Raw genomic sequence first — 22,779 nt, 5'->3', positions numbered from 1 at the left:
CACTCCTCAACATGGCTTGGAAGCATATGGGGCTGCTGGCCGCCATTTTGTTGGTCGCACTGGGCGTAATCCAGGTAACTTACGACGTGATGTGATCATGGTGATCGCTAACGTTATCATGTGCGCCCTATACATACACTATTAGAATTTCGCTTCGAGTTCTTTTCAAACATAACATAAATCTGTATCTTATTTAAACATGAAATAAGACAAAAATACATGGACAATAGAGTTCTATTCTCTGCCCATATTCAACCATCATTCTACGAATTCATATCTGTTTACGAGACATAAGTCAAAACAATGTCGTTGTTTAGCAAATTGTTTTTTTTTTCTCCGGTTTTGTTCATAAAGATTTGTAAACAAGTTCTTACTCGAGTTTTCAATGTGAACAATGTATTGTTAGCGTCGCTCTTATCGTCTTTGTATAATTTCTTTGTGCAAATCATCCGACATCATCCGTGCTTGAGAGTCTGTGGAAAAAGAAAGAAACATTTGTTACCCATGCTGGTCAAATCATGTTATACCCATATTTCTGTTGGAAGATGATTCTGAATAGATATCTGGCCAAATCAGCTGGGTTTTCACATTCATATGAATACCTACATTTTCCTTCTTCTTTTATGGATTGAATCCATTTCGCGCGTTAATTATTTATCCGAATTGAAGTGGTCCATATAAGAGTAGGCGAGTGCCTAACTTTCCTCCATAACGCACGCTATGAATGATGGGTACACAATGACATCACTCATACTTTGTGTGGTCATTGTGTCGTGAGAGTAGGAGTGGTATCATCAGTAAATGCCACGGCTGGGACTTTGTTACTTTTCACGCATAAACGTGTGTTCATACTGCTAAGAACCTAAAATGCACAAACGCAATATGGAGGGAAAAAAAGATTATTTTTATCCTAATGATAATAAGAACATAACACAGTGAGCTTACGTTGAAATATCGTGTTTAAACAAAAAGGAAAAGAAAATCCCAACATAATACTTGAATTCTGTTTGAATGCCTCTTCTGCTTGAACATATCAATAATGCATGAGAAGTCCGTGCCATTTCTTAAGGTCAACATGACAAGTTATAATAACATTTGATACAGAGCTATTGGTTTGATTTCAGAGTCTGATTTGAACTAGAATCAGATAATTATTTCATTTTGAACCGTTAGTAATACCATGTTGTGTTATCAAATTGGCATTACTTCATCGTACCTCTGCATGTTTTCTCTATAGATATCATCATCTACCTAACTCTATTATGGAATGACTTATTCTTCAACATGATAAAAATCACTTATGCATGAAAAGGAATTTGAAGAAGGATTTGAAGTAATGAAAAAGAAATGAAATATTCCCCAACTATCACCGTAGCGCTTCCCTGCAGTGAATGCCATTTGCCATCCATCTCAGCCTCAGCAAATTTAGAATGATTATACCCTTTATGTACCCAAGCACTTTTTTTTTTAAATTTAATTTGTCAAGGACTTCCATCATTAGTAGTCCATCCGCACTTGATCAAGATAAGTTCAAGCAAGGCACAGAGGTGTATAACGATATGCATCAATCTAACAAGGCGGGACTGGTAACACAATATGGATTAGCGGGATCATGTAATCTTCGTCCAGCTAAAATTAGTTTTCAGACATCTGTACCATTTCGAAAAAAGAAAAGAAAAGAAAGAAACCTTCCAGCTTATACTTGCCAATCGGAGAACAAAGCATATCAAGGGTTCTAAGTCCCCATATTATTGTTGTTATCATTTATTTGGTATTTCTACATGTAAAAAAAAACATGTAACTGCAAACAAAATGAGAAAGTGACAGAAATTCATGAAACTCAAGTTTTGTGACCTAGAAGGCCGAAAGGGACTCAGACATGTCAGAGAGCCGAAATATACAAAAGAGAAGGGTAATCTAATTATCTAATAATGATCTAATTCAGTGTCCGCATGACTCCCCTGCCCCCTCCTCTTACCAGATTACCTTTTCGTTGATCTCGACACTTCGTTCAGATGATATCGAGCTTGGATATACGTGCAACATGCACTTAGATAGGCAACTGATTCTGCTGAACTGGTTTGATACCTGAATGGGCTTCAACTGGTCATTGTTACGAAATGCTGGGGCCCACTGGATAAGACCCCGGAACATCAATCATTAAGTCCCTGGTTCAATTCCCAGGGCTAGAGCGGTTGTACCCCTTACAGCAAGACACACTCTCTCTCTAAGGCCTGGTCTTTCGAATAAGGGGTTTAACCACCTGTCTGCGGTCGCTAAAAAACCTTGAGAGAGGCAGTATTTGCTTTCTTATTGGTTACGTTTAAAAATGACTCATATTCAAATTAAAATCAAATCACGTATCTCAAAATCTGGTCTCGTTAAGTACAATGCTCTTGTAAATAACTAGTAACATATTCATGTACATGAATATCAAATTCACGGTATGATTATGAGAACGTCATGCGGCTAACCACAATTGTCATGTTAAAAAAATAGAATGAAATTTGTACAACGATATCAAGGGTGAGTATAAAAAGAGAACCGCAAGTGTCCAAACGCTTTTGCAAACCTTTTATTGAAGTATCCTAATATCATCATGATGCAGACTTTCGCGCCTCTCGTCCAGCCCCATCTTAGCCGCTGCGGACGCCGAACGAACGGCGGAGACCATCATCTGTGGACACTGCAGGAGGAAGGATGGGGGGGGGGGGGTGTAACGGGATATTACGATAATATTAGTTAGAAGATTCGTTAATCGAAAAGATATGATGTTTGCTCTTTCCAAAGGACCGTTACTCCGAATGTTCGTTATTCCGAAATGCGCAAATTTCCTACACCTAGATGTTCGTTAATCCAAAAATGAAATTGGGTTTGTTAATCCGAATATTCTTGTAGCGCTATTCAGAAGATTCGTTAATACGAAGCACATTAATTCTGTATACATTCAAGTTCAAGTTCAAGTTCAAGTTTGTAAAACATTTATTTTCCATCTTTTCCATGTTGTAAATCACATACATAAGGTTGTACAAGGAAGGCAGAACCTCAAAAAAGCAGAGCTTGTGGTGAGCTGCCTAACAAAATACATTACATCACAAACACAAGAAACAACAAAAACATAATAGTTCCCATGGCAATATCAGAATGAGATATTCCTCAAAGAGAAATATTGCAGTCTAACAGAGGGGCTACAGTAAGTATGAAAATGATGTGATGTGACGAGCTACAGCCTAGCATTGATCTCCGTTAATCCGACAATGAAATAAGGTTCTTATTCCAAAGGTTCGTCAATCCAAAAGAAATCAGGTTCGAGCTTTCCGAAGGTTCGTTAATGCCATATGGTTCGTTAATCGCAAGGTATATGTCAATCCGAAATTATGAATGTTTTGTTCTTACGAAAGTTCCTCAATACACAATTTGCCATCCCCATATATTCGTTAACCCGAAAATGAAATAAGGCTCGTTATTCCAAAGGTTCATCAATTCCAAGGCGGAATGAGGTTCGTTAATCAAGAAGATTTAATGAAGTTAAGGTTCATTACTCCAACTGTTCGCTTTCCCCAAAATTAAAAGAGTGGTGCATACTAGCGAACCTTCAAAATTAGAAACATTTATTTCATTCCTTTTCGGATGAGCGAATCTTGGGAATAACGAATTGTATACAGCCCGAGCTCTTTTGCTGCGTCATTGCATGCCCCGAACCATGGCTTTGTGATAAATCACACACGTAATAAGAAAACGAATAGCAATATGAACTGACTGCCTCACGTTCATCCTTTCCTTGCTGTGGGTCTGAGAAGTTCCGGGTAATTTCAAACCATATGATGTTGGCAGAAAAGATATCTTCCCTATACCATGCATTTCAATCCATACGTGATCGTGACAGATAGTTCCTTTGAATGGGGTAGCAGCTAGAGCCATGGAGCTGAATAAGAAAAAAAAGCAACAACAACATAATTGCTTGAACTTCTTTCATTATTTTCTCAAGAGCAGTCCTGGTCGTACTTGGGGAATACATTGTACTACAATGTTTTTCTGTGTTCTTTCTGTATAGCTATTTGTTTGATGATGACGACTAGGGCCTATGTTAACTATGTACATTTCTTTCATTGCAAATTTCACAAGAAGATTCTCCCATGAGCTCGGACACTGTAGAGAATGGAATGGGTAAAAAAAAATGGAGCAAAAAAAAAAAAAACACGAAACAAAACAAAAGACAAAAGTGAGGATAATTACGTCAACGAAAATTAATGATGTCCTTTGAAGGCGCACTATTTTGACATGTGCGATATCTCTCAAAGAATTCTAGTGCACAGATACCATAAGTCAGAATTTCCTGTGGGGTTCTGGGAGAAAGAAGAGAACGGCCCCGGAAACCTGGCAAGAATAAACCGGATAACAGGCAAAATCGAGTAATGACATCATGGCCTGTTAGTTGGCACAGTACCGTGCAGAAGTAGCATAAACATTACAAGCTGCAAAGACTGCTTTTTTTTCTTTCAAAAGATGAGTAGCTGAAAGTAAGAAATAAAGTAATCATAGATACTAAAATTGAAAGTACCATGTATTGATTACCTCCAGTTTGAATTTCAAAGACCAAAAATAACGTGAAACTGGTTTCCTTTGTTTTTTGTTCTCGTGAAATTTGCTAATGGGGTGTTTTGCATCCAACAACTGCGCTAACGTAACGGCTAAAACTAATTTTCTATTCATGTCTTAAAGGAATTTGACTGTATATGTTTAAAGTTCTTTGAAACAATGTGAGACAAATTATGCGTCATTGTAGAATACATAGTGGACTTTTCAATTATACTATAAAATAAAAATTGACTCGACTTATAACTTAAGCGGATGAAGATTTAAAACACACGCACACTACACACACACACATACTAATGCACAGAAAGATTCAGGTCTTGGAAATTTTTTAATTGGTGGAACATAAAGAAGCGGGTTTAAGTGAAAAAGTTCCTGACACTTTTTATCGGGAAAACTTTGGTCGATTTTTATCCGTTTTGTTCCAATTTTTCATCGTACCCTTGCAACCTGACTGCTAATAGGCAGTGGCAGACGCATTCTTTATGAGTTCAATAACTTCTCTATATATAGCTCAAAAACTTTCAATAAAACAATATCTCTCGCCTTGATAAGTGGAGAAAATATTTTGTATGAGTAATGACGGATTTCCAATTATCTGATTGCCTAACCACTGTAAACATACGTCAACTTTCTCTGACTAACCTGCCGTTCCGTATATAATTCGCGCAAATGCAGGTTCCTCGCTCTATCTATATGGAAATTCAAGGAAGAAATAAGGCATCTAAATTCATATTTCTTTTTGAGCTCAGTATTTATTGTCGACTTCGTCAATTGGTTAGCATCTTTGTTCCAATTTGGAGCATGATTGACTTTGAGGAGCGATTTACTATGCTCTTGAAGGATACCCTAACTGATTTCGAGAAAATTTACAAAACTATTACAACTTTTTTTTTTTTACATCTAACTTTAATCGGTACTTTTTTTTTCTGAGCGCCAGAAATATTCATGCGTATATTAGGTATCATGGCGATCATTATCCCAATTTGTGATAATCATCCTACATTTAGGCCACCGTGGCACATGCTTTCAGAATCACAAGTTTATAAAGATATATCATTGCTGAAATCAACTTGATAGCGGTAAAGACAAGGGAGAGGAGTCGTCTCTTACTTTTTATTTTTTGTTCCAGTTTCTATTCGCTTTGTGTTACGTCCCTTCAGTCTGACATATGACTTTTCTTCAAATCAAATTCTGCTGGGCATTTCTCCCATAGACCATTAAAGACGCTGAGGTACAGTATCTTTGATGAAAACGGAACTGTAAAGGGATGCCTACGCAAAACCCAGGGAATAAAACGGTATAGAAGTATGTAGGACTATAAACTAAACGTGAAAGCAAAAAAACAATTTCCAGAAGTGGAAATCGCAGATGCAAAAGTGTCAAATACAGATATGTACAAGTTTTGGAAAAAAAGAAGCAAAATCAAAGGGATATTATGACGCGATAGTTGGACTGATATCCAGATGCAACGACCTGTGACATTTTATCTTCTTTTGCCAGACATTGTGCCTACAGCCATTTTACGATTGAAATATATCTCTGGCATTACTCGACAATCATACTGGGCGATTTTACTTGACATCATGGACATAGATAATGACAAAAGGTTAATGTACAAAACCGCGCTTTTTTATAAACCCAGACTAATCTAAAGCGTACAAGGCGATCATTTCTGCTCAGATCTAGAGCCATACTCACCTGGTTGGAATAAGCTTTTGGATCTTAGTTTACATAATTATTTCATGAAACAGATGGAAGTCATGACTGTTACGAATATTATTCACATATTACATACGTCACACATACATTAATCATTTTCATTCATTCATATTACCCTGGTTGTATTCATTTATATTCACATAGTTATGTCCTGCCCGGATGAAAAGACGAAAGAGAAAAAAACAACAACTGAATTCTCCTTTTGATATTACCAACACATAGATTAACAAATAAGAACCGCAAAAAGGTGACACATAATATCATTTATAGATTCAGAAGTGTTCTGCATATTGCACTGCAAGTATATCTAGCAAAGAAAGCTATTCTATGTACCATCAATATATTGTTTGACAAAAGTATCTGACGTCACACTTTTTTATCCTGTTTTATCATGTTTGTTTTCCTTTTTTTTTTCTTTTTTTTTCAAACTTTCTATCTATAGCCATGACGTTTGGTTGCCGCCCAAGTTTTAAAGCTGTTATCAAACACCCTTCGTTTTCCCCATGACATTGTTGTTACAGCTGTGCTCATTACAGCGCATTTATTTACGCATTAAACATGTTCACAAACGGAGGAAAGGGGAACAGCTATAGCTGTGATATGTGCAATTACAATCAAGATATAAGGCTGCCGCGGCTTGAGAAAAAGAAAACGATAAAAAAAAAATCAATTAATGATTGAAAAAAAGAGAAGTCTTGAGGTGCGAAGAAAAAAAAATCGACATAAAGTAGCAAGAATTGAATGAAGAACAAACAACGATGTACGGAGGGAGTCGTAACACTATCTTGGTGTTTCTCGTATCACTGTTTGAATCTTTGAACATTTTTACCTTTGCATCCATCTTTATATGAATGATGACAAAGTTAAGCTTATGAAGTAGGAAAGCTATGCGTGGCTAATTTAGTAGCTACTCATTCAACTTTAGTTGACTAAAATCCATATTTTCATCAGGCTTTATTTAGAGTATCGACTTTGGTAGGTCAAGAGCCGAATGATCATCTTATCGAACTCGTTATGTTTGCATCTGGTCAGCAATGGAAATGGCCACGCAGTCATTTACTATTGAACTTGGGAGTGTACGACCAGGAGCCAAGTGGAATGTTACAGCTGTTACAATATGCTGCAGAACACAACATTACACGGAGCATGTACAATTCTTGAGAAATGTGTTGAAAAAATAGTGGTTTCGGGAAAGAATTTCCGATTTTTAGATCTAACATATTCATGACATTACACGTAATATCTTCTGTCAGTGCCGGGCGCATATTGAATGATGTACAACGAAAAAATTTGCTAGAGTCATTGATAGTTTGAATTCCATCTTACAATGTTATTATACAACACATAATGACTAACCAATATGCTTCAAAGTAGTGATCCTGCTAATTCATCTAAAAAAAAAATTATGATTGAGAAAAACTCCATTTTACGGCAATGGTCTCTTCTCCTTGATGAAAACGAAATATGCATTGTCATCAAGCTACACTCGCATCTTCCGAAAGCAATTTTTGATTAAGCATACCTTGAACAAGTTAGTGTTTACAAAGTAAATCGTTCACTCAGCTACCTGTGGTGGGATAGATAGCATGTATTGGATGATTTCGAAAGGGCGGTGACACGCGCTATCATACCCCACTTTATTTCATGACACTCGACAGATAAGATACAGAGAAGGATTTGCAGAGAGAGAGAAAAAAGAAAGAAAGAAAGAAAGAATATTTAGAGTAGAATTTAAAGAAGGAGGAGAAGCAGGCAAGGAGGAAGCAACAAAAGAAAACGTGGAAGTATAAGGAGAAGATAATATTGAAGAAAAAGGAGGAGACGAAGCAGAAGAAGAAGAAGAATAGTCAGGAAAAGGGAAAGAGGAGGCAGAAAGAGGAGGAGGAGTGGGGTGTAACAATGGAACCAACAATATTTTGGGCTGGTACACAACGAAAAGATAGCGCAGTGATAAGACGTGCGATGCTGTCGTATCGATACGTCATTAACTCCCAAGTCACATGCTGTTACCGCCGGTAGACAATGGTAGAGAGAACTATATATATATAATCATAGCCTTGCGCAAGGAATTCGACATTTGGCCTATGTCACAGACCCTACATTACGTGTCTTTCCATTCATCGTACCATAACTGGGGCGATAAAAACTGGGAAATGAGGAAGAAAGAGGCACTGTTACTATATATGAGTGTTACCATCAATTCAAAAGCCATTGATTCAATTCCTGCTCGAGCTACTTCCATATAACGCCTCTCTTCTTTTTCCTTATTATCCTTTCTCTTTTCTGACTACCATAACATTATAATATCATTTACCAAGCAATAGTTTATAAATTAAAAGTGCTCTAGCTCTGATATTTTCATAAGGTAAACACATAATACAGGAGACCTTACAAAGAATTTTGAGCAGTGAATTGTTTGCATTTTTTCCACGGAGGACTCTCTTTGGACATACGAGTGTCTTTAATGATAAAAAAAAAGAAGAAGGTGGGTTTTCGCACTAGATCATAGCTATCAAATAATTTCCGCAGTATACTTTATTCTCTCAAAATTTTGGAACATAAAGAATCGTGACGAAACTTTTAGGTTATTTCAAGATAAGGAAAACATTAAAGACTGCTATTCTGATGACAATTTTATAAAAAAATATCAAGACCTTTATTTTAGATTACTGAAAGTTGCGTGCTAAACATTGCCTCAATTTTCAAATAAGCACCATTCCTATACCTTGTTGTCAATTATGAAAGAGCCCTTAAAACATTATCTAAGCCCTGAGCGTGCTGTAATACTGCAGTGACAACGTTGTGTCTTTGTGATGCCGCCTGATTGCAACAATGGGCAATTTTCGTGCATGCTGCCTCCACGCTGCTAGATGAGATTATTTGGTAGCAAAGGTCACTCCCTGCTTCCAGTGATAATCTTTATGATGGTTCGATCTGTCAAACATTACGTAATCCAATGTTTAAAATTCATGAAGACACGATTATGCATTTAAAAGCGACAGACTGCTCCTGGGCAAGAGATTGCACTGATTTCTTTCGACAGATTCTTATACACTGATTTTTAATCCTAAATTTACCGATCTGAAAGGTGAAGTACAAGGTGTGACCATATTCTTTATGTATTGTCAAAGCTTGCCCTATACAATCAGATAAAGTCCTTCTTGAAATATACGTTCATTACGTGTTAGAGACGCAGTAAACAAAAATTCCCTTACCATGAAATTGTGACGTAAAACTTTGTATAAAACTGTTGTTTGTTTTATCAGTGCATCCTTTCCTTTTGAATTTAAAATTTAAAAAAAAATCATGTCACAATCGAGCCAGCCGAGAATACTGTTTTACCATGAATCAGAGAATTTTTCTCTTATCTTTACTTAAGGTTATATCAACGAAATACTTCCTAACTTATGATACCACAATAGATGAAATCCAAAGGAAATTTCCAAATAGCAATTAGTGCAATACTAGATGACTCCAGCGATTTGATACATCAAATCATTTATACAATTCAAATTTGATATACATTTTCTCACATCCGTGCATTTCATCTTCTTAAGCGTGCAAGAAACAGCTCTTGTGTTTTCCCTTTTATCTTTAATGCTTTTTTATTATTCATGTGTGTATATGTGTGCATGTGTGAGCACTTTGTCTGTCTGCATATTGGTATATTTGCCGAAGCAAATCTGCTTTTCTTTTTTTATACTATAATGTAGTGAATATTTTTTTTTTCCTACTATTCCCATGGTACTTGTGGTAAATTTGTGAGTAAACAGACATTTCTTGAGTTTGGTGGCTAGTCTGACCAGTCTTGTGATGCAAGCAATGTATTTCTATAGAATATCTTTAAAAATGTAAGGATGTGATTTTATCTCAGCGAGTTCACGAGTAGGTTCCGTAGGTCGTAGAGAATAGGCTGCGAGTATATTATAGCCGTTTTGTTTCATATCAAGCTGACTGATCACGTTTGTTGGAACATTTGGCTTTCGGGTGGAAGCTCGGTAGTCTTGCATTCTAGAGGTCGCGGTTTCGTTTTTCACTCGAGTATGTATGCCCATGATTTTTATCATGGCTATTACTCAAAACACTGAAGAATCGGTGTTTTCTTTACGTTGATGAAGGGTAATTTGTCAATCATTTGCAATGATCAAAGCACGCTGTGTGAGTTTCGTTCGTTCGTTTCGGAACAGCTGCACTCCGGCTTCTGCCTATGATTCAGCTGGAGCGCTTATTTTTATTACATGTATTATTATCATTATTATTATTGTTATCATTATTATCATTGTTATCATTGTTGTTATTATTATTGTTATTATTATTATTATTGTTATTATTATTGTTATTATTGTTATTATTATTGTTATTATTATCATTATTATTATTATTATTATTATTATTATTATTATTATTATTATTATTTTTGCGTGCGTTTCATGAAATCACTGCCCTTCAATTCGACCACTGAATGCAAATAATTAGTCTTTTTTTTCCATCATGGCAGTTCATACAGGGCACACCGTATAACGAGCACGCTTATAACGAAATCCCGGATTACACCAAAGTAGGAATTTAGGCCCAAGCATCATCTGCTCTTTATCTTTTATTATTTATTTGTTCCGCTATAACGAAGTTTCGATAGGACGAAAGAAAACTGCCGGGACTTCGTTATGACGGAAGTTGATTGTATACTGTTGTCATGCTCAGTATCATTATAGTCGTAGTCCTGCAGCAGGTGGCATTTTTTAAAATAAAGATTATCGTGTTCTGTGTTCTCACAGGTGGAGGCGTACACTCACGATAGGAACACCTGTATGATGTACAGCGAGTGCGGACCCAACCCGGAAAAGAACAACAGGACGGATCTGAACTGCCTGGACAACGATCCCTCGAGGAGCGTGGGCGCTGGGGGCGATGTTCTACTGGAAGACATGTGTCCAGGCATGAACGACTCGAACGTCTGCTGTGACAGAGATCAACTACAAACATTGCGGGTATATTATTATGTCAAGATTATGCGAAACTGTCCTGGTTAGAGGAATTTGCTGGGCTTATTGATTACCTGCGCACAGCCTTAACATAATCAAATACAAAACAAAAACAAGTCCAGCAGGATGTTTGTTCCACGAAGAGTATGGGTAGGAGAGAGAGGGAGAAAAACAAAAGGTAATGATGTCGTATACTTAAAGTGCGAGCTGTTTTCCTGTTTTTCTTACTTTCTAGTCACAAAGTATCATCACATCCTTATCATTAAAGGGGAAATCCAGTCCAAATAAAAGTTAATCCGATAAGAAAGAGCAAAATATTACAAGTTCAAGGATATGAATTTGATCGAAATTGGATGAAAAACAAGGAAGTTATGACATTTCGAAGTTTCGCTATTTTGGGGGAAACAGTTCTTGAACAGTCAATATGAATATGCAAATGACAAAGTGAGCAGGTCATTCCGTCACAACTTACCATATAGTTTGTACATAAAACTTTAGAAATAATTATGCCCGAGACTCAAATCCTCATATTATATCTAACTGATCACTATTCTGAAGTTATTCAACCAGGAATAACGTCATGTTTCAGACTTCAATGACAGAAACATTAAATCATCATTTTTTTTTCTTGTACACGATCAATGCAAAATTGTGAGCGTATGACATGGTAAGGTCACTGATTTGCATATTCATACCCACTGTACAAAAACTGTTTTGGAGAAATTATCAAAACTTAGATATTTCATAACTTCCTTATTTTTCATCCGATTTCAGTCAAATTTTTACCGTAAAATTTTATCGTAAAATTTTAGCAGACTAATTTATATTTGGACTGGATTTCTCTTTAAATTCTATCTCACTTTACTTCGATAAGGGAACTGCAATTTCATTTGAATTGATGTGGACATTTCGCAAACAAAGAGAAACCTATACATTGTATATGCTTTGATACGTGATAGAATAGAAGCGATACAAACTTTAACCTCGCTTGATTGTTTTGGCACAGAACAATGAAATTGCGAAACACATTTGTCGCGATCATGAAATATGTGGAATTTACAATACCTGTATGTGGAAAAAAACCCATTGAAATGCAAGAGGTATACCATACGAAGAAAAAGTATGTGTGTGTGTGAGTGTGCGTGTGTGTCAATCGTGTATTGTTAAAGGTACCTGTATGCACGAAAGTGTTTGAAATAAGACCGTGTGATAGAAGCCTGTGTTAGGCTCATCACCGTACGGAAAAGATACCATCGTGAGGCTTCCACTCTGATACCATGGACCTACCACACATGGACATACATCGCTCGTTTATCAATTCAAACACCTGTTTCCATGAAAAGCGTCACAGTAACATTTTAAAGACGCTTTCTTGCTTTGATATCATCGTGCATCACCGACAGCCAGCCTGGAGTAAAAACAAGACGGCGCTTTGAGATATCTAAAAACTATATATGCGCAGAAGACAATAACTCTCTTAAATCAATAAAAATGCATGTGCAGTTGTAGAATAGATTGGGAAATCACCGCTCAGTTAATTTCATTTGTGAAACGCACGTGATTTACGAGAGAAAGCAAGTATTTCGGCAGGTTGGTTGTCCTTTGTTATCTAATTTTTCCCAATTTTCGCACATTGTTTCAGAGTTAACATGGACAGTAATAGTAGACGACATTGTATGTCTTACCATTAAGCAACGTTACATGCGCGTCCACAAGCGTCCACTTCAGTAATTACTGATTTAGCGACACGAAACTAGTCATTATTTGAGATTTGCTGCTCCCCATCACTGTCGATTTTCCAAAGGCAGTTAAGTCTGAAAAGGCACCTCAGCGAAATAAAACCAAAATGAGGGAAACGGTTCTTTTGTCAGTGACGATGAACAATTACACAGTCGTCATTGTCAAAACATCTGAATGTTCTCATCAAGATGCACATAATCACGTAGCGGCGATGCAGGTCGGATCAAAGAAAAACCCTCCGTTCATCGTCCATGTGTGGAGTAGGTCCATGGTGATGCTTAATAGACCGCTTTCACAATGTATTCAAATTTATAGATGTTTCATTCCCGGGAACATGTAGAGACGAGCTTTTCCATTAACCTGCCCTTCTTAAATGGATTATTTCAGTGGTAGGAATCCAGTTTACATATTACTTGTTGCCTCGGACAAGCGTTCAGGTTGTCAAAAACAACCTTTGTTGAAAAGCTTTGCATAAAATTGGAATAATGTTACGAAACCGGCGTATATTTCAATCATATAGAAGGTGCTATTGTTGATATTTTCAAGCAAACTTGTTCTGTATAGTTCTCCATGATTGTGTCTTTCTGTCATCTGACGTAATTTTTAGCCTCTCCTGGCCGCTATGCAGCCGGTGTTTGGCCGATGTCCTTCCTGCCTACAAAACATCCTCACCATGATGTGTTCCATCGTCTGTAGTCCTCATCAGAGTCTTTTTACCAAGCCCGCCTCCGTCATCACCTTCCCCGACAACGGCCAGGGCGTCCTAGAATTCGAAACCTACGTGGACGAGTACTTTGCCGAGGTCGCCTATGACTCATGTGAGTGTCATAGTAGACCTGGTAGTTATGACTAGTTAAGAGTCCTCTTTCTTTTTCCTCTCCTTTTTCTCCTGCTCTTTCCTCGTCTGTATTCGAGTTGCATGAGCTTCCGAGCGAACCCTGTAGCTGTGCAATCCACCCGAAGCTTGCTTTTAGGGTAAGCGTAAGACTAACTATAAGATGAAAAATAAACGGATAAGCGCATTAATATCATTTTGGAGTTTTCAATGCATCAAGGGAAAGGAGCCATTATGTATAGAGAGGAAGAGAAAGGAGCAAGGTGAAATCAAAGCTTTAAGCCAACAACGGTGGGGAAACCGAATCTGAAATCTGAATGAATGACAGGTATTTGGTGTAAACTATCAATGGGTCAAATGATACCTACGGAAAATTAAGTCACAGTACCACCGAGAGGATAAGATAATTCCTCGCCTTGTCGATCTTTTCGGGTCTGAGATGTTGAGATCCGAGATCTCTTCAGCTTGTCATTTTCAGTCTGAGAAGGATTACATGAACAACATGCATGCACCCCGTTCTTTGCTTTACTCTCTATAGGCAAGAACGTCCAGTTCCCTGCCGCCAACACACCGGTAATGGACGTGATGTGCGGCGGCTATCTCGGGGACGACTGCTCGCCGCAACGGTGGCTGGACTACTTGGGAGACATTAGCAATGGATTTATTCCATGGAGTGTGGACTTCTATGTGGTTCCACCTGGTTCCCAAGTTGGAAACATGGAGGAAGGTGACTTAATGTACTTTTTTATTATTTTAATTCTTTTCCACTGTGTTTCATGTACTTAAAGTATATTCAACATGTTAGTAGTACAGTGTATGTGTATTTTACTAGGGCGGAAGAACTTATTTTCTTACCAAGTGCACTGGACAGGTTTCTTGCACTTTATTTATCTTTCTAGTTCCAGCTGGCATAGAGAGAGAAAGCAAACAAATTGGTGGCGCTCCAGTTTAGTTATCACCTTACATGTCTCCTTGTCTGAATGTTTGTTCAATATGTTTGAAACATCAATATTATACTTTTTGAAATGTACGATGTGGAGAATACATTTTCAGTGAGTTGCTTTCAATATAGACGTCATTTCTTCATTGTGAAATATCAGAAGTTATTGACAGACATATAATCTTGAGGTAAACATCGATTCATCATTTCTTCAGTGTTAAACAGTGTAACCTCTGTCATATTTCATTGCTTCGTTTGCGGGTTTTTTTTTTAAATTTTTTTTAGGAGAACTTGGCTGTCAAAGTGTGTCGAATCAATCCAACTCAGAACAACTAACTTTTATAACGTGTAATGGAGAAAAGGTCGACCCTTTTATCCTGCGTTGTCGATGCCGAATGCGCTGGTTTTGTAACTTCTTTTAATCTTGGGATTTGAAAGCGAACGAGCATGCGCACTGAACGCAACTCCCGTGTCATCCTTAGATTTTCTTCTCCTTTTTTTTTTCTCCCACAGGAATGGAACCGTTAAACGAGGCCGTGTACTACTGCAACGAACCGGTGGGCGAACTGCTCCCGTGCAGCTGCCAGGACTGCGAGCGCTCGTGCTCGGCGCTGCCCACCATCGGGCCTACGGAGGAATCCTTCATGATTGGCCTCATGGACGGCAACTCGTTCATCGTCCTGATGGTCTACGTGGGCGTGGCGTGTCTCTTCGTCATCCTGCTCATCCTGCGGAGCTGGGCGAAGGCGAGGAAAGTTGCCAACGACGACGAGGATTATCCACTCAAGCAGGACGGGGCCGTTCATCCTGATGACGTAAGTGGAACTTCAAAAAATACAAAAAGATGAGAACCTTCGATGTTTGATACTGTATCGTGTGTGGCATTTCATAGTCCACTGTGCTTCTCTCAAACTGCGCACACTTAAAACGAATTAGCAATCTTTTAAATCGCCCTACTGACACCCAACCATATCCATCATTTCAAAATTGTCACTATTTCAAATGGGCAAGATGCAAATCAGTTGCAACCTTTAGTCGAAGAAACTGGTTGTTGTCATGCGAGTCAAAATGTGAAACACATAATCAAACAGACAGGTTGGTAGAAATTTTAGCATAATCAGGCACCGAATAAAGAAAGTGAATTAGTGTCTCAAGTTTCCCCGTTTTCACTTAAAAGTGAAAAGGGTATGATCCTGACCCACAGTCCACGGACGTAAGAGATCTCACTTCATCCATTCATCGAAATGACAAGGGTGCATTAACCCGTAAAATGGAATACCAACTGGTGCAGGTTAATATAAGCTAATGAGCCAAGTTGTCAGATTGGAAATGAAACAAACCACAAAGTTACGCTGCTTTGTCGATATCTCGTAAAAGCCTCCCAAGACTGCCACCTCGAAATGTCATCGGCATTGTACACAGACAGACTGCGAGTGGTACTCATAGATACGGTGTCTTGCTGGTTCTTTGCAGGTGAGCAGGCTTGACAAGCTGAATAAACTGATGGACGACAAATTACGGGAGTTTTTCACCTGGTGGGGCACGGGCATTGCTCGCTATCCCATCCTCGTACTGGTAATCATGGTCGTGGTCACAGTCGCCCTGACTTGTGGTAAGCGTTATTAGACCACTGCAACCTTGCTAAGTAGAAACACCGCAATGTCTGTGTTTGGTTGATATAAGAATGGCATACACGCATAAGATAGAATTAAACGGAAAAACAAGTAGAAAAAGAAGAAGAAACTAGACACACAAAAAAAGCACGGTATATTCACAGACTTCCAAGAAATAATGTACATATTTGTTTCCATCTACCCTTGATCAACAATTCTGGCAAATCTTACTTTTTACAGAGCATTGATAACAGGCATTGCTTACATCTACGTTTAAAAATTTTCGTAGATGGGACATTGGTAACATGTGGAGGTAATGAGTTCCAGAGTTTGGGTTCAGTAAAACGAATATTCTGGCATGATTATCATCATTCTATGACTTGCAAGATGCAGCCAAGCTGATGATCGTGTGCTGAAATTATTAAAACTCTTGTTGTCTCTACAACAGGATGGTGTAATTTTACTCATAGTTTTTCACATAAAAGCGCCTTGTTGAAAATGTAGTATATCATTAATTGCAATTACCTTCATTTTATGATAGTAATGTACAGCATTACTTCTTGGGGCTGCACCAAACACTTATTTCAACAATTTCATTTGGAAGATATTCTTAATATGTAATTGGGCCAATGATCCTTTCGGAGAACCTCATACAGCTCTAAGTTATGGGTCTTATTGCGTATTGTATGTGAGTGCGTGTGTGCGTGTGCGTATGTCTGTCTGTCTTTTAATGTCATTTCTTTTTTAAGAGGCAAGAGGCATATGTTGTTTTTGTTGTGTGTGAGAGAGAAAAAAGAGTGAGGGAGAGTGAACGCACGCTCTTGTGCGTCAATTGATCATACCTAAACTGATCAATAAAGTAAATTGCAGATTTTCCCTTTTTGTAGCCCCTGCTTGATATAGAAATCCCTCCCAATACTCTCAAATCGACCTTGATACGTCAAAATAACAAAATAAAATCAAATTCTGAGGAGAATGTAAATTTCTATTTTTAGGTGTTGTGTTTTGTTTTGTTTTGTTTTGCTTTTTTTGTAAGAATTATCCCACAGTACTTAACGATTTTTTTTTCGTGCTCGATTTCGAAACCAAGGCATCTTGATGATTACTGTGGTGACGGATCCCGTCGAACTGTGGTCGGGCCCGCAGAGCCGCGCCCGTCTCGAAAAGGAATACTACGACGAAACGTTCGTGCCTTTCTATCGCACCACACTCATGTACCTACGCGCACCGAATAAAGAGCCGGAAGAGTACAACACTTACAGCGAGGGCGTGAAAACGTTTGGTCCGGTGGTGAATCTAGACATTTTGACTCAGGTAAAAATATGTCCGTTCATACTTGCAAAACTTATTATCTACGGCTCTCGGATGATTATTATGACCGGTTCACACCTCTAATGTCGTTCATTTTCGTAGTTAGGGCTACACCTGTGGACTGATTAAAATACTGACGATGTGCATAGTACAATATATATTAATCAATTTAGTGGTCAGGCTCCAGCCATTTTAGATCTTTTGAATTGCTGTTCATTAAGAGGAAAACAGAAGCTACATTCACTTTGTTCGAATCCGTATCACTGGTCTTTGATAGTCATCAGTTCATGTTCTTTAAACGTCCACTGTGAGAGGGTAAGCGTCAACCTCAGTATACCTGTCGTGCTAGACACACTGTTGTCAGGTCAGATTTGATCATTTCCATCTAACCTTTCACCATGTTCACGAGAGTAAGATATGCAATGCTAGTGTTGCGAATTTGATAATGAGTCATAATTTCTGCAGAGAAAATTCTGAACATCTTGATGAGTTAAAATAAGTTTTCAGTAATCCGAAACAATCATTTCTTGTTTGTTTACAGGCGCTGGATATCCAGAAAGCCGTGGAAAATCTTACGGCGTACTACGAAGGCATTCCTGTCACACTGCAAGATGTGTGCAACAAGCCTCTAGCGCCCGATCTTGACGACTGCTTGATTCAAAGCGTGCTGCAGTGGTAAGGCTGTATTACTATTAGGTTGTGTGTGTGGGCACAGCAACAAATTATGTGTTCTCAGCGCTAATAATTTGTGGACATTTTGTCCCCAATATGCAGACATATCTTTTACGCAAATTTCTCCAAAAAAAATCGTTCCTTAAAATATACTGAATCAAACCATAACATGTGCTTCTTTTGAATTATTTTTTTTTCTGATATTAGAGCAGGCTATAGGAGAAAGAAAAGCAGCGTGTTTTTTTTTTTTCAAACACAGAAATACATTTCTATATTTTGTACTCGTGAATTCTCGTTGTCCATTATTTTAAACAGGAATGAATCTTCAGCTCACGATTTTATGAAATACTGTAATGTTGAAAACATACCTCACCCGATTTATTAAACTAAAGTTAATGGCGGTATCCTTTATATTTTCTTGATTATCTCCACACACTTTTCTGTCAACCGACACACAGGAAGACGCATGATGGCCTCAAGTTTTCATTTGTTAACACTTAAACTATTTCACAGAGCTCTGCGTTTCTCACAACCAGTAAGGACTAACAACTATTAAAGCTGCCTGAAGTATCCATATTATGAGAAAAAAAAAAATCTATACACTCCCTATCTCTCAATCCTTCGTGGGTAGTTGGAGAATCAAATGTTGCAAAATAATACAGTAAAAGATTAAAAGTGTTTTGGAATCCTGTAAACAATTAATATTCTCCACTTGATGAGTTTGCTCAGAGAGTTGACGAGTCATATCACCGTGTCTCCATATAACAAGGTACGGCAACAGCTACGAACAGCTGAACCGCGTCGCATCGGAGGGTAACAAGACCGCAAACTACCGTGATCACTTCCTTTACTGCATGAAGTAAGTATTTCCGGGTCAACTTTACATTTGAACAATAACGAAGGAATCGATAGCATCGATCCTATATTTTTAGCTTATGATTTGTCTTCTGATCAAATCTCCTCATTTCACCCAATCTCAGATAGAGGACAGTCGATTTACGTTCCTTCTGTTTCTCACGTAATATGTCTTATCGCTTCGCTTGGTTATTACTACTACTTAAAACACACGAGGGGACGGTATTCTACAAGCTAGGCTTTTTACCAGTTCCCTAATTTCCGACATCTTTCCCTTGTTACGACTCAGTTATAGTTCGCCCGTGTATTTCTTTAGTAAACTAAAAGTATGTTTTGTTTTATTGTGAAAAAAATGTTCTGCATTAATTTCATTTGAATATGCAAAAGTCACATTGTATTATATTTTTTACATGCTTATGTCATGTTGAATTATATACCTTTGACGGAAATGAAATAAAAAGGAATTGAAATTAAATTTGTCAGAAAACTAAATCAAAGATCTACAGAACTATAATTATTGAAGGATGACGTCAATGGCGAAAAAAAAAATCATTATTTGACGAGTGACAATTTTGTTTTGAAGTTTGAGATGCTGCTTTCTTCCGCTGTACAAGCAATTGTCAATAGCAGAGTGACTTCCTGCATGGTTTGATATTTAGCGCTGTTACCATAAAGAAAAAAAAAAGGGGGGGGGGTTCCTTTCCCTCGCATTTAAAGTCGTATCTTGCATTGTTCATTCTTATCACACCTATTATCTGCTAGACACAAAGTCGAATAATCGAGGGAGTGTCCTCCCCCCCCTTTCATGTGCTATTGACATCCATATATGTTTATCTTCGCATCCTTGTTTTCAGCAATTGTGAAAAGAGCATCCACACCAGTCCGCCAAATTCGACATGATTATGAAGAATCCCCAAACATAATTCACATAATTCTGACTCGAGTTGACATATTTTTTTATTCTCCTCAAATTTTAGTTGTTTTCATTTCCTTTTCCTATCCATTCCTCCCCCTTTTGTTGCCTGATCCTTCTATTCGGCCCTTCTCCATCTTCTTTTTCTTTTCGTTATTCTAGTCCTATTCCTCTTTGTCTTTCATGTGTTTCTTGTATCTTTGTATTTTCTTGGTACATCTCTCTTTTGAATTCAACGCCCTGTAATGATTATGGATCCTACATGTATAATACGTTAGACCGCTTCATTCACCCTCTCCACTTCTCCGCCATGCAGGAGTCCCCTTGCCCTGGAAGACAACACACCGCTGAGAGATATGTGTGTCTCGGAATTCGGTGGGCCCACCTACGCATACGTGGCGGTGGGCGGATACCCAGGTAAGGGTGCTGTGCATAGTCTTGCATCGCACCGCTGCCGATTATCACTCCTAACAGAAGCAAGCTATCATGGTTAGACTATTCAATCCTATCATTCGGCACAGTTCAAAGTTCTTTCTTCCGTAATACTACGTAATATCATGACACATTCTTTATAGTATTACTTGCAAGATACAAAATAACGTCGAAATCATGTTTGAAGCTTATTCTGATCAATGATTTTTGCGCAGAGTTGTTTTAATTGCAACTGACTACAGAAATTGCACTTCATCGCAGTAGATACACACCGATTTTCAGTGTTTGAGTATAAAAGAGTTATTATAATTTGTGTTGCGGTAATGTAAACTTCAATAATTTCTTTTGTTGTATCCTGTACGTGTTTAAACCTGTCATTCATTTTGGATGAAACGGTGGACCTGGTTTTTGTATCTGTCATTCTTACACTGCCTTGAACTTGAATAAAGTCATGATTAAACAATCACGGGCGTACATACTCGATTTGGATTAGAAGCCACGACCTCCTGATACTAGACAGGTGCCATACCCACTAGCCTACCGAGCTCCCACCCGATAGTCAGTTCTGATCCCTTATAGCAACAGACACTGCATATTTATTCATAACAATAATTATTGCGTCGAGTTGTTTTGATTGCAACTGAATGACAAATTGCCCCTTATCGACGCAATATACACCAATTATTCAGTGTTTTGAGAATATAACAGCCATGACAAAAAACAAAACAAAAACAAAAACAAAACACGGGCATACATTATAGCCATAATAGTTGCCTCTTGAAATACCTGAGGGGCGCGCATAAAGCTGACCTGAATGATTCCATCATTTTTTTTTTCTTCTTCTTCATCTAGAGGACTATTACAACGAGGCCGAACTGCTCGCCATCACAATACTTCTCGACAACAAGAAGGACAATGACACGTGGTACCAGATGGTGCTCGCCTGGGAAACTGAATTCCTCGACTTCATGAGTACATACGAGAACCCAAATCTGATAATTTCCTACAGCGCAGAAGTAAATCTCTTTCCTCCTTTTCATTCTTTTTTTTTTTTGGGGGGGGATGATAACGGTCAAGGACATACTTGAAATTTAATCCTATGTACACCGCAAATACATATGTATACTCATCTGAAAGGAGGTGATTTGTACTATCTGATGTCGCCGGAGTAAACATATCAACTAAGTCAACTTATTCTTAGCTTATTTAGGTAATACGTACTTTCTAACATGAGTATGCAAACCGTAGACGAAGATAAAATCAGAGTTTTACGAACACGTCCTCCATCTCTGCGTGTTTTTGGTGTCCTAGAATGACAATGGGTTTAAGGAAACGGTGCTATATAGGTGCCGACTCTTTACATTTGTTATACATTTGACGTACAACCTGGAAGAATATCTGAAGTACTGATGATATCAAGGTTGATCAAATTGGTTGATTAAATGGTTTGATTGTTTGAATTCCGACGTCTGAAAATGAAACTGAAAAAAACTTTGGATGTACGAACCTCTCAGTGCCTGTGTATCATGATACACACAGCAATGTGGTACCCTAACTTCTTCTGTAACTATGTCTAATAATGTAACTTATGTAACTATGTCTAATAACCACGAATAAGGTTTCTAATGGCACTCAACACTTGTTTCTTCCCATTTCTTTTTTCCCTTCGACATCGACGTCGTTTTCAGCGATCCATCGAAGACGAGTTGCTGAGGCAGAGTGAGGCCGATCTTGTGACGATCACAGTCAGCTACGTGGTCATTTTCGCCTACATCGCACTGGCTCTGGGAGAGTTCTCCAGGATGGACCGATTTTTGGTAAGTTCACATTATTTATGCTTGCATGACGGGATAAGTCTAAATCGGGAAGTTTCCCCGCACATAAAGATGTGTGAAATCAGCGAATGCAGAAAGACTAGAGAAACGTGGAAAGAAAGTTTGAAGGAAATGGGACAACCCGTACAAGGGTTGTAAATTATAATGATACAGATTGTGCAGCAAAATCACTTCAATAGAGTTTGGCAATTCTAGCATACGCTCTTCATACCTTCAGTTGACCTTGTTCAACTAAAACAAAAGACGGAATCACCTTCCTTCCTTCTTGGATGATAACAAGCAAATACTGTAGAGAGATTTTAGAAAGCATCGTAAGCCATCGGATCCACCATC

General features: G+C 38.1%; 1 protein-coding gene across 1 annotated transcript in view; it reads left to right on the top strand.

Annotated features, from left to right (window-relative positions):
- The window catches only part of LOC139729769 (NPC intracellular cholesterol transporter 1-like), a 33,061-nt gene continuing 10,282 nt past the window's right edge, over positions 1–22,779 (top strand). The window contains exons 1-12 of the mRNA XM_071640703.1: positions 1–74; positions 11,094–11,306; positions 13,648–13,858; positions 14,414–14,602; positions 15,329–15,630; positions 16,289–16,427; positions 17,519–17,742; positions 18,281–18,414; positions 19,181–19,270; positions 20,496–20,596; positions 21,464–21,627; positions 22,300–22,428. Coding sequence (XP_071496804.1) covers positions 12–74; positions 11,094–11,306; positions 13,648–13,858; positions 14,414–14,602; positions 15,329–15,630; positions 16,289–16,427; positions 17,519–17,742; positions 18,281–18,414; positions 19,181–19,270; positions 20,496–20,596; positions 21,464–21,627; positions 22,300–22,428 — 1,959 coding nt within the window. The 5' untranslated portion in view covers positions 1–11. The remainder of the gene's footprint in view (positions 75–11,093; positions 11,307–13,647; positions 13,859–14,413; positions 14,603–15,328; positions 15,631–16,288; positions 16,428–17,518; positions 17,743–18,280; positions 18,415–19,180; positions 19,271–20,495; positions 20,597–21,463; positions 21,628–22,299; positions 22,429–22,779) is intronic.

The sequence above is a fragment of the Diadema antillarum genome, unplaced genomic scaffold, assembly GCF_040938485.1.
Source record: "Diadema antillarum isolate AM-2024a unplaced genomic scaffold, OU_Dant_1.0 seq00000263_RagTag, whole genome shotgun sequence".
In the NCBI taxonomy this organism is placed as follows: Eukaryota; Metazoa; Echinodermata; class Echinoidea; order Diadematoida; family Diadematidae; genus Diadema; species Diadema antillarum.
Note: the sequence above shows the minus strand (reverse complement) of the source record. Positions and strands in the feature narration are given on the sequence as shown.